The sequence below is a fragment of the Ziziphus jujuba genome, chromosome 1 (assembly GCF_031755915.1).
Source record: "Ziziphus jujuba cultivar Dongzao chromosome 1, ASM3175591v1".
Lineage (NCBI taxonomy): Eukaryota > Viridiplantae > Streptophyta > Magnoliopsida > Rosales > Rhamnaceae > Ziziphus > Ziziphus jujuba.
This window is the reverse complement of record NC_083379.1, coordinates 1,887,223-1,902,973: the sequence shown is the minus strand read 5'-3', so window position 1 is coordinate 1,902,973 and position 15,751 is coordinate 1,887,223. Positions and strand designations below refer to the sequence as shown.

Sequence of the window (15,751 nt, the reverse complement as noted above, 5' to 3'; positions counted from 1 at the left end):
TTGTTACAATTTTTTTATAAATATTATTAACATTTAGTAAACTTTTTAGCCAAATAAATATTATTGACAAGTTTTTATTTATTTATTTTTAATTGTCTTTCTAATAACTAGGAAAACAAATGTAAAAAATTCATATTTAACAAACAATGTTCAAAGTTATACTAAACAATCATATTTTAGATAAAATTAGTATCATAAATTACAAGTTTATCTATCCATTATTATATTCGTTTTACTATAAAATAAATTTAATATCTGTATAAATATTACAAAGCAAATAAAAATTATAATATAGATAAAAATTAAAAAAATATGCGGGGAATATATTTTTTGCAAATTAACTATCAGATATTTATATTAATAACATATTAATAATTACATGTAAAATTATCAATAATACATAATTTAACAATTACTTATTCCATTTTACATCTTAAAATGTGAATGAGAGAGATGCTAATTATTTTCAACCATACAAGAGTTTTTTATGGTTTTGAAATGATATTTATGAAATATAATATAATTGTAATAATCTTTATATATCTTAATTAATGAATAAATTTATTAAATATGTATTTTTTTTGCCTTTTCTTATTAATAATATCGTATTTATAACCATTAACATTTATTATAAATTGAATGATCATGAGAAATATAATATCTATTCAATATTTTTGTAATTTTTATAGTTAATTTGATAATTAATTAATTAAATAAGCTGATCATAAAATTTCATAAAAAGTTTTATTTTTTAATTAAATTTCTGTCAATTTTCATCATTTTTATGAGTTTTGTTTATTGATATTCGATAATTTTTTATATTTCTATAGATATTTTCATATTTTAAATTCTTAGTATTTTTATCGATATCGAAATTTTGAATATTGCATGTAAACGTTTATACATGAATGATGGAAATATTATATTGAGCCCATGATATTTGCATTAATTATAATTTAATTTTCTAAATTTTAGAAATTACAATTAGCTTGGTAAGAAGGTATAAAAAATATCATTTGAAGTGATATGAATAAAATAATTGAAGGAATATGATAACTTCTTAAAAGTTAATAGAAGGTTGATAATATTTTTGAACTAAAGATATTAATTTGTATTAAAGTCATGCTTTAATAGATGTGTATGAAAATTGATAATTATATTTATATACGCTGAGACTTTCCCATGCACCTTGTTATAAGACTATCCAAATCATTTATAAAAGCACAAGAAAATCATGAGTTAAAGAATTCAAGGTTTCAAGAGGTCAATTTTTTTAAATAAATTTTTTGTTCTTAATTTTGTTGGAGCTTCGCATTGCCTATATAGGTGTGCATATTCGGATAGCTCAGTATGTTTTTATTGTTTTTATGGCAATACTAGAGACTCATCCTTAGCTGATATTTTGTTATTCTATTAGCCAAAAATTACTTTTTTCCAACAATTGGTATCAAAACCCATCATCCCTCTCTAACAAATATATATATATATATATATTTTTTTTTTCCTTTTTAACAACGTGTAAAATACAATTCATGGCCAAAGGAACAGGTCGGTAAAAAAATTGGTGGCATAATTTGAGCAAAAGCCACAAGGTGATTCTATTTTGTCCTTTGTTATGTAAATTCTTAAATGGGTAATGCGTAATCAGAGGTACATAAAAGTGTTTTTATGCTGTGACTCACTTCACCTTAGCTAGAAGCCGAACATATTATTTATATAGAGGTCTGATCTACCGAAAACATTCGTCCACCTCACATTGGATTTTTTTCTTTTTTTTCAGAAAACCTTATATGGAAGGTCTGTTGACATTAGACATCTTGAAATGGTCAGCACCATGGTCCTGAATCAATAAATCAACACTAAAAATCTTGAGAACCAAGTGACAACTTTTAATATTTACAATGTGAATATGGTTCATAAAATTTATGAATATTTGTGTATATAGTGGGTAAATATTTCCATTAGATTACAATTTATGCATTTATATGTGGATTATATATGGATTAACTGCAATATTGAAATGTACTACTGAAAAGTTGTAATTTACTTAAATAAGAATGTATATGTACAAATTAAAAATAATATAAAATATTATTTTTATAAAGATTTTTCATATTTCTCCAAATCTTTCTTTTAAAAATAATTTCTATCAAAGTCCTGGAAATTTAAAACTCCAAAGTTTCAAATGAAGTATTATAAATTGTTTGCTTGAGCAACTATAAAAATTTAAATTCTTTAAATTAACTTTTATAAAGATGTTTCAAAATTTTCCAAATCTTTATTCAAAATCATTTCTATCAAATTCCATGGATAGAAAAACTTGCACATTTAATTTTTTTTTTAATAACATTTTAGAAATTAAGAGATTTTTTTTTTTTTTGGTTGGGCAAGTAGAAATTAAAAGAATTAGGAAAATGCTTTATCTACTTTTTAATATGTATGCATCGTTGTGAAATTCAAAAAGTCAAAACGTAGTGATTGTACAAGTGTAAGCAGCAGAATTCAAACTTTCTTATGAATAATGAAAGAAAGAATGGGAGCCCATACAGTGTTTCCCTTGAAAGGGAGATGTCAGGGAGGTCAACTGAAAAAGAAAGGAATTGAAAAAGAAAGTAAAGAAAAAAATGAGAAAAAGAAAAGAAAAAAAGTGCCTTGGAAATGGAATAACATGATTATATCCTTGGGTATGGCCTTAAAAACTAGTCTAAGTTTGAATCCCACGTGTTTAATAGAGCAAATTTGATCAGATGCTCAAAAAAATTTGGGCGGTCAGTAAAGAATCAGAGACCACCAATGAATGAGATGGCATTTCAAAGAAGAATCAACCTTAATCTCTCTTCATACTCTTAATTATTCTTTCTTCTAGGCCCACTTACTTATCTCATATAGATCACTCCCTGCAGAATAGAATACCCTTTTTATGATTGCCATGTATGTATATAAATATATATATATATATATATTTATATTCTTTTTGCATTCCAATGCTAATTCCCATTTTTTGCATCCTTATCTCCTCTGTCTCATTCCCTATCACATTTTTATAAAACAGTAAAATAAACAAATTAAATGAATTAAAATTAATGCTTTTGTCGATGACAAAATGATCAGTCGGAATTAAAAATTGATTTTGTAGCTGGTTATATATATATAAATATATATATATATATACATATATATAAAATCCGTCCATGCAAATCCAAACTGGATGCTCTAAAAGGAAAAATAATATCTAATAAATAAATATTAAGATAAAAAAGTAAATGATACTCGAAACCTCTATGCAATATATATGGATGCTAAAACACCATTGAGCCAAATCTGAGACTATGAGTTAAAGCATTTCTTCAAGTCATAAACTAAGTTGCCAGTCAATAAAATATTTATGTAAGATGCTTCATAGCAACATATTGTCCAACATTAGATGCGAAAATTATAATGCATACTAGATATACATCATAGAGAACTATGTATATATATATATATATATATCTATATTATTTAGTTTGCAATTATAGATGAAGTGGCTTTATATAGTGGATATTTATCACTCACAAAATTATATGCATTTAATTTATGAACTCTATATTACACATAATTCAGCGTCAAACACTATCATAAAAATGGATGATATTGTCAATAATAACGAATTTATATATATATATATATATATATATCTTTATTTAGATGTCTGACATATATGTTTGAGCTGATGAAGCAACGGCGCGAATTAACGAATCTTTGCTCCAATATTGAATAAATTTCCATAATCTGAATTTGAAAGATTTAAGCCAAGCAAGTGCTTTGTTTATAGTTGATAATCAGGGTGTGCATGAATGGTACATGCACTTATTGTTTTTCGGTTGAGCAAATTAAAAGTATGGTCTGACTAAAACAGGAAACATTTTGGAGCCAACGATAAGGGAATATTTTAGTATATGATAAAAAATAATATCTTTCTGGAAGACAAGTACCACTACCATACGTGGTCATTCATTTTTCCATATCGCTTTGAGTATCAGAGCTATAGCAAGCATAATTGAATTATTAAAGCTGGTCAAATTGGTGGGAATATATACAATACGAATGAAAAAGGATCGAGATCAATTACCACTACACAAATATTATATATATATGTGTACATATCATCTCGTGTGATCAAAGCATGCACAAGGCTAGTTCATGCCTATATATATGGTGGTAGTGGCAACGATATTTGGCACACAGAGAAGCAAAAGTTGAATGATATATATATATATATATATACATATATACATATATGTATATCATCTCTACTACAATACGAGCTAGTCATTTACTATTGATAATAAACTGGTGGCACACTTTTATAGTATGGGATTGGAGTTCAAAATTTTATATATATATATGGGTTTAGTCAGGGAGTTTTGCATGAAAAGGCAGGGGTTGGAATGCAGCCAAGAATGACTTGCCGGCTTTTGCTGACGAATGAATTGATTAAAGGCCAATGCGCGGCAAGTCATTCTTGGCTACACTTTGCTCCCTTCCTCTCATGTCAAGCTCTCCAGACTCTCAATTTCCACATTTTTATGCCCATCTCTAAAGCTAGTCTAGCAGTTATTCAATTGATATCATTTTCTCTTTGATATAAATACTTTATATAAATATATATATATGTAGTACTTTTTTGGTATAAATATATATATATATATATATTGTTTAACTTCTATATTGTGTAACTGTTTATATAATAAACTTAATACTATTAATATCAAGGAAAAAAGAGGGGAAAAAAACCAAAATAAAAGAAAAGAAATACTATTACAATACTGTTGCTTCGTGACAAAATGGTCAGCGAATTCTCCTATGAGCATTCCTTTGTAGTCTGCATTAATATGCTAACCGATTCTTCAATATTCACACTACTGTTTGTTATTATTACTTTCATTGGCATGAAACAAAATTAAAAATTTAAGTTTTCTAAGGGATTCTTTTGTAATTTTAAACCCAAGAAAAAATTTAGCCATGTTGTATAACTTTCTATATTCGCCCCCTCTCTTTTCACTTCCCTGCTTTCTCTCTGTCTCTCTCTGAAATCTCTGTTCTCCACATAGGCTTCTCTCGTCTTTGGTTCTTGGTTTCACCTTTCAAGATTGATTTCTTTCTTTCATGCCCCAGGTATTATGAATTTCAATCTTTTATTTAGTTTATTTATGCTACATTTGTTTTTATTTGTTGGTTGCTTTCACAATTCCATAAACTGGGTAAATGTAAGAATTCTTCTTCTTAGATTCTGATTTATATAAAGATTTTTTTTAAAATTTTTTAAATTCTTGATTCTGATTCTGTTGAGTTCAATTTTATGTTCGCTATTGGCATTGTTATTGGTTCTTTGTATGCATTATAGGGTAGTTAATGCTTCAATACTCTAGATGTTATAGGCATTATAAATGCTTTGCCCCCAAACTTGATATACCAGCAGCGGCTTCCAAATCTGATAGTAGTTATCTTGTTATCATTTCATGGGGTTGATTTAAAGGCTTTCACTGACAAGAATTTAGAGTGCAGAGTTTTTTCTTTCCTCCTTCTACTTCTTCTTCTTCTTTGATGCTAAATCATTGATCTAAATTAACAAAGTTAGAATGATTTGGTCAAAGAATTTATATATCTATATGTTACAGTTTGTGACACATATATGTACTGCACAAGTCAAATTCAGTTATACAGTTTAAAATAACAGTGCATATGTTTCTCATTACAGTTATAAGGGTGAAATTACTTCAAAATTCCTAATAAACAAAAAATAAAAAATAAAATAAAAACCCCCAAGGTAACTATAAAACCTCAAACATTTTATTTCTATGAAAAATTTGTACATAATGCTAATACAATCATACATAATACATTTCTTTTTAATTTACTATCTTGATTGCAATCTCTTGCCCTTGCCATTTCTTCAAAATTTCCTAATTTCTTAATTTTCAAATATAAAAGAAAATATGGAAAAGGTAAATAAGAGCATATATATCTATGTGTATATATATATATATATATATCTTGGATATCTTGCATATTTGGTATGTTCCTATTCAGTGATAATTTCTGACAGACCTCCGCCAAAGGCAGCCCCAAAATTTCCATGCTTACAACATTCCTCCATGTAGCTCTTGCAACAACCACCCATTTCTCTTTTCTCCAAACTCTTGCAAGCATGAATATCATTAGATCTTGTACAAACGTTCATCCCGCAGCACAAATCTAAATCCCTCTTCTCTAAATGCACACAACCTTCCACGGCCACAGGCTCACTGTGATCACTAGATTCACTACCACGGTCTATATCAATGGTCGTGTGATCTCCACCGCACTTTTTCATACAAGAATCAACCTCGATATTTTGATGTTTGTGAACACAACTTGATACAACTGTTTTCCCTGGCTCTTTATTGTTTTTATGGGTTTTCCCACAGTGGATTGAGTGGCAATGACCACTAGTATTTACCACTTTATTGTATTGAACCAAAGAAGAAGAATGATCACACTGCTCTGCATCGTGGCATCCATCGCCTCCTACAAAATCACCTTCTCTCCCTGTTTTTACACAATCACCTTCCATACAAGAGCTCACATTTTGAGGGCTTGAACAACTGCGATCATGAGTATCTTGGGACTCCAAATCATGATTAAGCATGTTAGAAATCCCATGATGGTGACAGTGTTTTGCATTGTGTAATGCATTATTATCCACACATGCATCATGCATGTCAGCCAAGTCCAAGCACTCGTTATCACTGCATGATCTTGCACCATCGGTGCTGGCCTGACATTTTGATTCCTTGGTGTGGGAAGAACACCTTTTAGGTTCACAGCATTTTGATTCCTTTGTGTGGGAAGAACACTTTTTATGTTCACATACCTTTGGAGCTTTGCTGTTGGAGCTACAATGTTGGTGCTTATGGTGTAAGTGGCTATGATGACTCTCATTGCAGCCGTGCTTATGGACGTGAGGTGCAGAAGAAGATTTGCAACATTTACCTCCATGTTTATGTGTTTCTGTTAGAAGTAGCATACTGTTAAAGATTACTAGTAAACAAGTTCCTACATCAGCAAGAACTGCAGCCCAAACAAGCGGATGGCCAGCAATGGCCAAAGCCAGGATTGCAACCTTTGTAGTAATTGACAGTATGACATTTTGAACCACTTTTCGAATAGTTCTTCTGGAAAGCCGGATGGCTTTAGGTATCTTTCTAATGTCATTTGACAAGAGAATCACATGCCCGGTTTCTGTAGCAAGTGCTGAACCTGAAATGCCCATGGAGATTCCTATATCAGCTATGGCTAAAGCAGGGGCATCATTAATGCCATCTCCAACCATGGCTGTAGTTCCTTCTTTTTTAAACCCTTTGATGATTTTGACCTTGTCCTCAGGTAGAAGTTCTGCACGAACTACCTCGAGAGCTTGCCCTAGCTGTGCATAACAAATTAATTCTCATTGGTTAGCAAAGAAATATGGAATTAATATGGATAGAGTTATCACCCTAAAGTACAGTGAGTAGTAACAGTGAATATGCACCTGTCCATGTGTTTGCATCGCTGCTGCATGACTATCTCCGGTGAGCATAGCTGTTTTAATACCTAATGACTTTAGCTCGTTGATTGCTTCAATAACCCCAGATCGACAAGCATCAGATAGTGTAAAAATTCCAACAGGGTTTCCTCCAGAGTATATGTAACCAACAGTTTTCCCTTCTTTAGCATAGCCTTCCAGTGTTGGAACTGTAATTGTTTAGACATAAGAGATGTTAGAAAAACCAAGGAAAGGAAATGAGATTATGTCTAGAATTTTACTTGCTTTGCCTCTCAAAATCATGAATTTGTAAGCATAGAAGTTTAGTGCACACCTATTTCACAACTAGCTCTTGCAGCAATTTTCTTGTTACCAATGTAAATATCATTTCCTTCAAGTTTTCCATGAATTCCTTCTCCTGGAAAATTATGAAACTCCTCCACGATTTCAGGCTTTGGCTCAATCGAACGTGATCGTCCATAGTCAACTAGAGCAGCCGCCATTGGATGACTCGACTTACTCTCAATGCTTGATACCCTTTACAAAGTTTTTATGCAATATTAATGAACTCTTAAATGTCCACATTTAGTCTTTTGATAAGAATTTTACAGAGGTAATAGTTCAAAAAGTTTGGAAGAAGATGCGGTCGTTACCAGTAAAGTAATGTGTTCAAGCCAATATCATCACGGAGAGATTGAAAATTTGTTACGAAGAATTCACCCCTTGTTATCGTACCAGTTTTGTCGAATGCCACAATCTTCGTTTTACCAAGAATTTCAAGGTAGTCACCCCCTTTGATCAGTAGACCAGATGTTGCTGCATTTGTAAGGGCACAAAATGTTGCCACAGGAGTTGAAAGAATGAGAGCACAAGGACATGCACTCACCAAAACGACCAAAGCTAAGTGAAACCACATGTTTTGATTATGAACTCGTAATGCTGCAGGAATCACCGCGAGTGAAATCGATATAATCAACACCCCTGCATAAATGTTAACATGAAACATTTTCATTGTCATTATTATCTCAATAAGCCAGCCAGTAGTACTCTCTCAAGAAAGCTTTCAATAATTTTCTTCCTTTCCAAACATTATCCATTCTCTCTTCTTCTCATTAGAAAGATGTTAATGGTGTTAAAATTTACTGACCTGGGGTATAAAACTTTGCGCATTTGTCAATGAATCTCTGAGTTCTTGACTTGCCATTTTGAGCCTCTTCCACAAGCTTTGCCATTTTAGTCACTGCACAATCTTCAGCCAAGGCAGTAGTTTTGACACTAACATAGCCTGATCAAAAGCAGTAAATGAAATTTGTCACCAATAGTTCAAATCCTTTTGATTAGATTTGTCTGAAACAGAGGGTGGGAAAAATGTATCACCATTTAGATTGATTGTTCCAGCCCAAACACTAGAGTCTTTTTGTTTGGCAACTGGGAAAGATTCTCCAGTTAATGTTTTCTCGTCCACTTCACATTTTCCATCCACAACTATTCCATCAATGGGGATGGCTTCACCAGCCTTAACAGCAAGAACTGTGTTTAACTTGACCTCGTCAACATCCACAACTTCTCCTGTTTCGGCTATGACCGCTTTTTGAGGTGCCATGCTCATCAGCGATGACATTACTGCGTTTGCCTGAGAAAGTATCATTATATTATTGTTTTTTTTTCTTTTTTTTTTTTTCAACTAAATATTCTTACTGATCTTGCTAATATTTTTGGTGACAAAGAACGTGGTAACAGATTAATGTTAATTAGTCTTGATTAGAAATTATCAGTGGGATCGAAAATATTCTGAATTTTAAGTCAAATTTTACTTTTTTTAATTCTATTTTGTAGTTCTTTTATAAACTAAATCATTTTATAAAGCAAACAGGAATTAATGCAAACCTTGTGGCTTGCCCTTGTCTCAAGCCACTCTGCAATGGTGAAGAGAAAAACTATGGTTCCAGCTTCTAGATAATCATTCATAGCAATTGTTCCAATCACTGTCAATGATATACATGATTCTTGTTAGTCAAGGTAGCACTAAATAGTATTTAATACAACCTAAATCATCTAAAAAGTATGTTTAATTATCTACCCTGTTTCTAGGATTAATTTCCAAATACCTACTGCTATATGTAGTTTCGATCTCTCAGGAACTATTTCCCAAATTATTGATATTGATAAGTACTTAAAGTTATCACATGTATGCATTGTAAGACATATACACATATACTTAAAGATAAATAAATAAACAAATAAACAAAAAAATAACGTCCTTTAAATAGGGGAAAAAAAAAAAAAAGAAATTCCTTTTAAGATAGTAACAAAAAAAGTAAATAAATAATAACATTTCCTTCACTGGAATAGAGAACTAAGAAGTTATAAAGAGATGAAGTTAGGCAAGTCTCTAAGTTCAAATATAACTAAACAATAAATGTCATTTTTATATCTAAAGCACCATTATTTTAGGACAAAGCATGTTGCCCCTTTTTTTGTCCAAAATTTGGTTTGGAGTGGGATGTTTTCTAGCGGATAGAGGCCAAATTAATGTCATTTTCAATTAATCAAATTAAAGTTGATGTCAAATAATTTCATTACATGTTGTTCTGTATAAAAAAAGTTGTTCTTTTCTTTAGATTGAGTAAGACAGGAGGGCTAATAGCGGAGTTGCTATTTGTCTGCTTTTCTGAATGGGATATACTTACAATTATGTAGAAGAATTAGGACTCAGAAAGCTACATTTTCTAACGAAGTTTACTGTTTGGTCAAAGTAATAATTCAGAATGAACTTTCTTTCCTTCAAAAGCGAAAGAGTACCTTTTTTTTTGGTCTTTATTTTTTTCTTGCAAAAGACATTTTTTTTTTTTTTTCAGCCTTTATCTTTTTCTTTCCTATAGCTTGGTGGTGACCCTAATAATTGACCTATTAAGACAGTTTAGATGGTATCCATCCCATTCGAATTAATTGAGAGGATTTGATTTTTGAGGCCACTTTTAAAATTTAGGATAATTACAAAAACACCTTACTTAATAGCCAGTTTCGATTTGGTCCTAAACTCAAACAATATCGTCATTGCTAAACTACGCCATAATATCATATTGACCCTTATTAAAAAAAAAAAAAGAAGGGTTTTTAGAATCTAACAAAGTTGATCTTCTAAACTACAAAATAGACAATGGTAGGTTTTTATTTTGGACGCAATAATGGTACTTTGTTTAATTCTTGAATTAAAAGAAAACAAAGTGATAATTTGAAAAGTAATAAATGAAACAATTTAATCAATATTTTCATTCAAATTTTTTAATCTTGTTTTAACAATATATCTTTTTAATCATACGTTGCAAGGATTTAATACGGTAAGGACTTCGTGATAAACTTATGGAGAAATACTTCTATTTAGTTCATATGTGTCAATCATTATAATTCAAACCATTAATGATACATTGTTTAAATATTTTGTAATTTTAAAATTAAAACCTAAATGGGGAAAAAAAAAAAAAGAAACCTATAAAATCTATGTAGAACCCAATGTTAATTCAATCCCAGACTACTAGCAGAGGTATCCAATAGTTCATCAAATATTTGACCAAAAGAATAACAGTTCATTAAATAGTTTACAAAATAATATGATATTACTTTATTAGTTTATTTTAAATTATATTTATTCCTATCTAATTTATATTTATTTGTCAATTAATGAGATAATAACACATAATCTATGTTATATTATTTGGTAAACCATATGACACTTGTAATACTACTTATATTAATTATTATTAGTGGTTTATTCAACTTGTTTTAAACGTTGATTGAAGATTTTTCTACGTAAATATGTCGATCTTCATAAATATATCATAATTGTATACTGTGGTTATCCATTTAAATGCTAAGTGGGTGATATTACATTAAAATATATATATATATATATATATATTTGAAATTCATACGCTAGTGGTGTGAATAGCAATAAATAACAATAATAATAAAAAATAGAAATCAATTTTTTTATAAAAATAAATATCATCAATTATAAATCAATAGTTTATAACGAACCTATATATAAACAACCAAATTCTTATCATATAATAATTTTATTGTCAGAATTTGATTTGTTTATTATTTGAATTGCTTCAAGATTAACATTTAAAAATATATTTTTAACTTATCAAATTTTACAAATTTATTTTTCCTAACTAAAATTTTAATTCATTATTAAATTTATATTAAATTATTATTTAATTTTTAAATTTTTAACTCTTCAAATAATCTAAAAACTAATAAAACAATTTAATATTAAAGCTATCAAAAATACGGATATAACCATGATTCTAATTTAATAATTATTGCTCTATGTCCTACTAGCATGTTCGTTATATTTCCATTGTCATTTTCAGTTGATAGACAACTTTTTTACTTTTTTTACTTTTTATTTTTTCCTGATAAATTCAGATGATAGAATATTTGAAAGGAAGGTGGCGTCCTCTTCATCAAAGTAAGAAAAGGTGACGTGCTGCAGATTTTCATCATTCTATAAAATGTAAAAAGCAAAGCAAAGGAAAGGGTGATCGGTCTAATTTTCTCCGTGGGCAACCACCTTTAAAAATTGACTTCCAAACCAATCGAACCCCTCGTAAGGGACTAATAAAACCAAACCATATTCTAAACTATACATACACATAAAAATTTATTTTTAAAAAATAATTACTTGAATAAATGGTATAAGATTAGCACTTCATCATATATATATATATATACACACTATTCTTTATTATAAAGTTTTAATATGGTAAAGACTTCTAAAATATTTATAAAGAAAAACATGGCATATAAGATGTCTGAACTTTTTTTCAATTACCTTTAAAAGAGATTTATTTTTTTTTATTTTTTTATTGGACCTTTAAACAAATAGTAGAATAATTGTGGCACTTTAATTTTTAAATTTTTTTTTTTGGTATTTTAATCTTTGAAGTAATTTTTTTTCAAAAAAAATTGTCTTTAAAATGCTATAAGTGATCAATTTAAAAATCATTTGTTGAAGCAAAATTAAGTATAACGATCGTTCATGCAATTAAAATTCGAGTTGAAGAACTAGAAATACAAACCACAAAAAAAAAAGGAAATAAAATACCAAAACATGTTCAATTAAAAAGGAAATATACAAATCCTAAATAATAATTATATATATTTATACATTGCCTTTATTAGGAAAAAAAAAGTTTTAACCAAATCATATCTCCTCTATAATAATCTGGAAAATATCTTAGATGAGAATAAAATTGTTCCATATAAAATACTATTCTTTTCCAACCATGACTTTTCACAAACCTTTTTAGTTAAGTTCAATTCAAGAAAAATAAAAATGAAAAAGAAAATAATTAAAATTGTATATAAATAAGATCGAAATAATAACAAAAATTTTCACATACCTGCAACAATAACGAGGATATTGATGTCAAGCCTCAGATTCCGAACGGCCACTAATGCTTTCAAGCAAACAGGGATAATGCCAACAGCAACCGCTCCAAGAGCCAACCATCCAAGCGGCCGAAACACATATTTCAGAAACGACAACATAAGCAACACCCCCGAAGCTATTGCGTATGGGCTTGGCCATTTTTTTTTCATATTCTCTTCCCCATGTACTTTCACGTTTGCTTCCAATCTTGCTTGATTCAGTGCCTTCACTGTCATATATTCAAATAAATATTTTTACAAATTAGAACCCGCAAAAAAGAAAAGAAAAAACAGAAAAAAAGAAGGTATATTTGTAAAGGAAATAAAATGCTGTTTGTGCTTTCCTATCGTGTTGTCATACTGATTCACACATCCCAACCAACAACCGCTTTTGAAATATTATGAGATTAAAAGGCTGTATTTTAATTTTGTATGATTTGCTCTAATAATTAAGTAATTTCCAAGTCCTTTTCTCTTTCCAGGACAATTACAGTTCAGAAAAACATTACTTCATCGGAAAAAACAAAAAAAAAAAAAAAGTTCTAAAGAAAGAGCTTTAAAGAAAAAAAGAAAGAAAAAAAGTAGCAAAAATTAAAGCCATAAAAAAATATCATTTAAAAAAAAAAAAAAAAAAAGACAAACATCATGAAACAGGGGAAACAAAAGGAAGCAAACTTCTCCTCCCCTCGGAAAACCCCACCTGCCACTCAGAAAAGTTAGAGATCATTAAAAGCAACTCCAACTCAGGAAAGACACAGCCAATCCAAATTTCCAATTCATTAACCCACTTAGACAACAACAAGATTATTTATTACCATAAAAAAAAAAAATTATCGAAGGCAAAAAGCACCACTTCCCATACATCATTTAAGATGGAAGCAATATATCCTATTTTTTCCTATAATAATGAAAAAATACCCATAAATTTTGTTTCTAAACAAATAATATTTTAAAGATTTGTTTCTAAACAAATAATATTTTAAAGAACCCATTTGTGGGATATTGAAAAAATATTAGAAAGCTTAAAGAATGAACAATTAAAAAGAAAGAAACTAAAGAAATAATAATAAAAAAAAGGACAAATATATTTCTTCTGTTAGGTGTTCTACCAATTTGAATCTGAGATATAAGAAGGCTGTCATGGACAACAATGACGGTTCTGGTGGCAACGATGACTGTAACCTCTTTAACTCCATCGAGAGGTCTAAGAAGGTTCTCAATGAGAGGAATCTCTGAAGAACAGCAAAGCCCCAACACATCGAAGTAACTTTTCTGCAACTTTTTTACTGCCTTATTGGTTTTGTCCTGATCATGACCAGCCATAGTAATTTCTACCACTTCTCTATACAGCAAAAACAAGATTCAAATTCGTTTTTCTGTCAGATCTTAATTTTTTTTTTCTCTTTCAGTATTAAAAAAAAGGGAAAAAAAAAAAAGAAGGTTGGTGGGGGGATTATTATAGAATTAACCAAAAATAAGATTAATTACTTTGGGAATTGAAAAAAAAAAAAAAAAAAAAAAAAAAAAAAAAAAACCAAGGCTTTCTCATTAGATGGGTTTGTGTCAGAGAAGCACGAGAATAATATCAGAAACTTTCTGTTCATTTCTGGTTTATATATATGTATCCAAAAGGCTTAGCTTTATATGAACGCTGCCTATCTGTGTTTATATGAGAAAGAGAGAAACGCATTGATAAAGCAGTGTGAGTCGGATATATGATTAATCATGAAAAGCCAAGTGGGGGAAGAAGAGAAAAGAAGCTGTCCGAGAAGAAAACAAAAACCAAAGAGAGAATTCTCTGGTATCATCTATATATATATATATATTGCATATTCAATGTGGGAGAGAAACACTATCACCAAAAAAAAAAAAAAAAAAATGTGGGAGAAAATAAAAATCAAAAACAAATAAAATTAGAAACAGAGAAGAGGCAGAGTTACTATACCTTGAATTTGTGAGATTTTTTTATATTTTTTTGCCCTCTTCTGTGTGGGAAGAGTGTAATGTAGTTTTGTTTTTTGGACTAGTAGGGGAAGAGAGTTTTAGAAATTTAAATAGAGTAAATATGGGCTTTGGCGTTGATTGGGGGAGATTGAATGAACATCATATTATGTCTCTGAGAAAGGAATATATTAGAAAACGAAGCAAGATTTGCAGCCGAAAAAAAATAAAAAGCTTTCCAATTTAGTTTTGGTGGGAATAATTGGTTTCAAGTTTGTGTTGAAGATGGGATATAAATAGTGGGAGAATCAGAGTAGAATGGATTCCACATATGAATCCACAAAAATGCTTCTTAATTATAGCTCTTATAGCCAGGCATATGTGCTCTACCTGATTGAGATTTTTTTTTTTTTTTTTTTTCTAAACTAAGATTTATTATTTCTTCTTCTTTTTGTTTTTCTTTTAATAAATAAACTAAAATAAAATACTACTACTTTTTAGGTCCCTTTCCTTTTCTCTTAGGCTTTACCATTTTTTCCATTCATCTTCATTATTGTTCTTTATTATTGCTGTTGTTATTAACTTTTCCAATCTTTTCTTCTGCACTATATCAATTTGATTTGGATACCATTAAACTTTTCCTTATAAAAAAAAGAAAAAAATTTAATTATCAACCACTCTTGTCTTTTACGACACATAAACATTCCAAAATTATTTGGATCTCTTAGAAAATTGTTTAATGATAAAATCCACTTAATAGTGTTTCAAATTACATTATGATTGTTAAGTTAGTTAATTAACCCTAGTGAACAAGTAGAATTACAG

General features: G+C 29.5%; 1 protein-coding gene across 4 annotated transcripts; it reads right to left on the bottom strand.

The window, feature by feature from the left end:
• Nucleotides 1-5,810: 5,810 nt before the first annotated feature.
• Nucleotides 5,811-15,334, bottom strand: LOC107419829 (putative inactive cadmium/zinc-transporting ATPase HMA3). 4 transcript variants are annotated; one of them, XM_048481213.2, is made up of 10 exons: nucleotides 14,931-15,334; nucleotides 14,095-14,327; nucleotides 12,958-13,215; nucleotides 9,434-9,531; nucleotides 8,924-9,179; nucleotides 8,694-8,831; nucleotides 8,200-8,527; nucleotides 7,881-8,083; nucleotides 7,553-7,755; nucleotides 5,811-7,447 (listed from the first exon to the last, which is right to left on the bottom strand). In XM_048481213.2, exons 2-10 carry the CDS (start codon nucleotides 14,306-14,308, stop codon nucleotides 6,065-6,067), a joined length of 3,081 nt encoding a protein of 1,026 aa, XP_048337170.2. In that variant the 5' UTR covers nucleotides 14,309-14,327; nucleotides 14,931-15,334; the 3' UTR covers nucleotides 5,811-6,064. The 4 variants fall into 4 exon arrangements, with proteins under 4 accessions (XP_048337170.2, XP_048337175.2, XP_048337177.2 ...); XM_048481218.2 differs by having other exon boundaries at nucleotides 12,958-13,210; nucleotides 14,931-15,333; XM_048481220.2 differs by lacking the exon at nucleotides 14,095-14,327 and having other exon boundaries at nucleotides 14,931-15,333.
• Nucleotides 15,335-15,751: the final 417 nt, after the last annotated feature.

Excerpts from the sequence above, each read along its gene's own strand:
- LOC107419829 (XM_048481213.2), bottom strand. The coding sequence starts at position 14,308 with ATGGCTGGTCATGATCAGGACAAAACCAATAAGGCAGTAAAAAAGTTG. Across the intron at positions 9,532-12,957 it reads TATCCTCGTTATTGTTGCAG|TGATTGGAACAATTGCTATG; the intron begins GTATGTGAAAAT and ends TATCATTGACAG. Across the intron at positions 7,448-7,552 it reads CGATGCAAACACATGGACAG|CTAGGGCAAGCTCTCGAGGT; the intron begins GTGCATATTCAC and ends TGTTATGCACAG.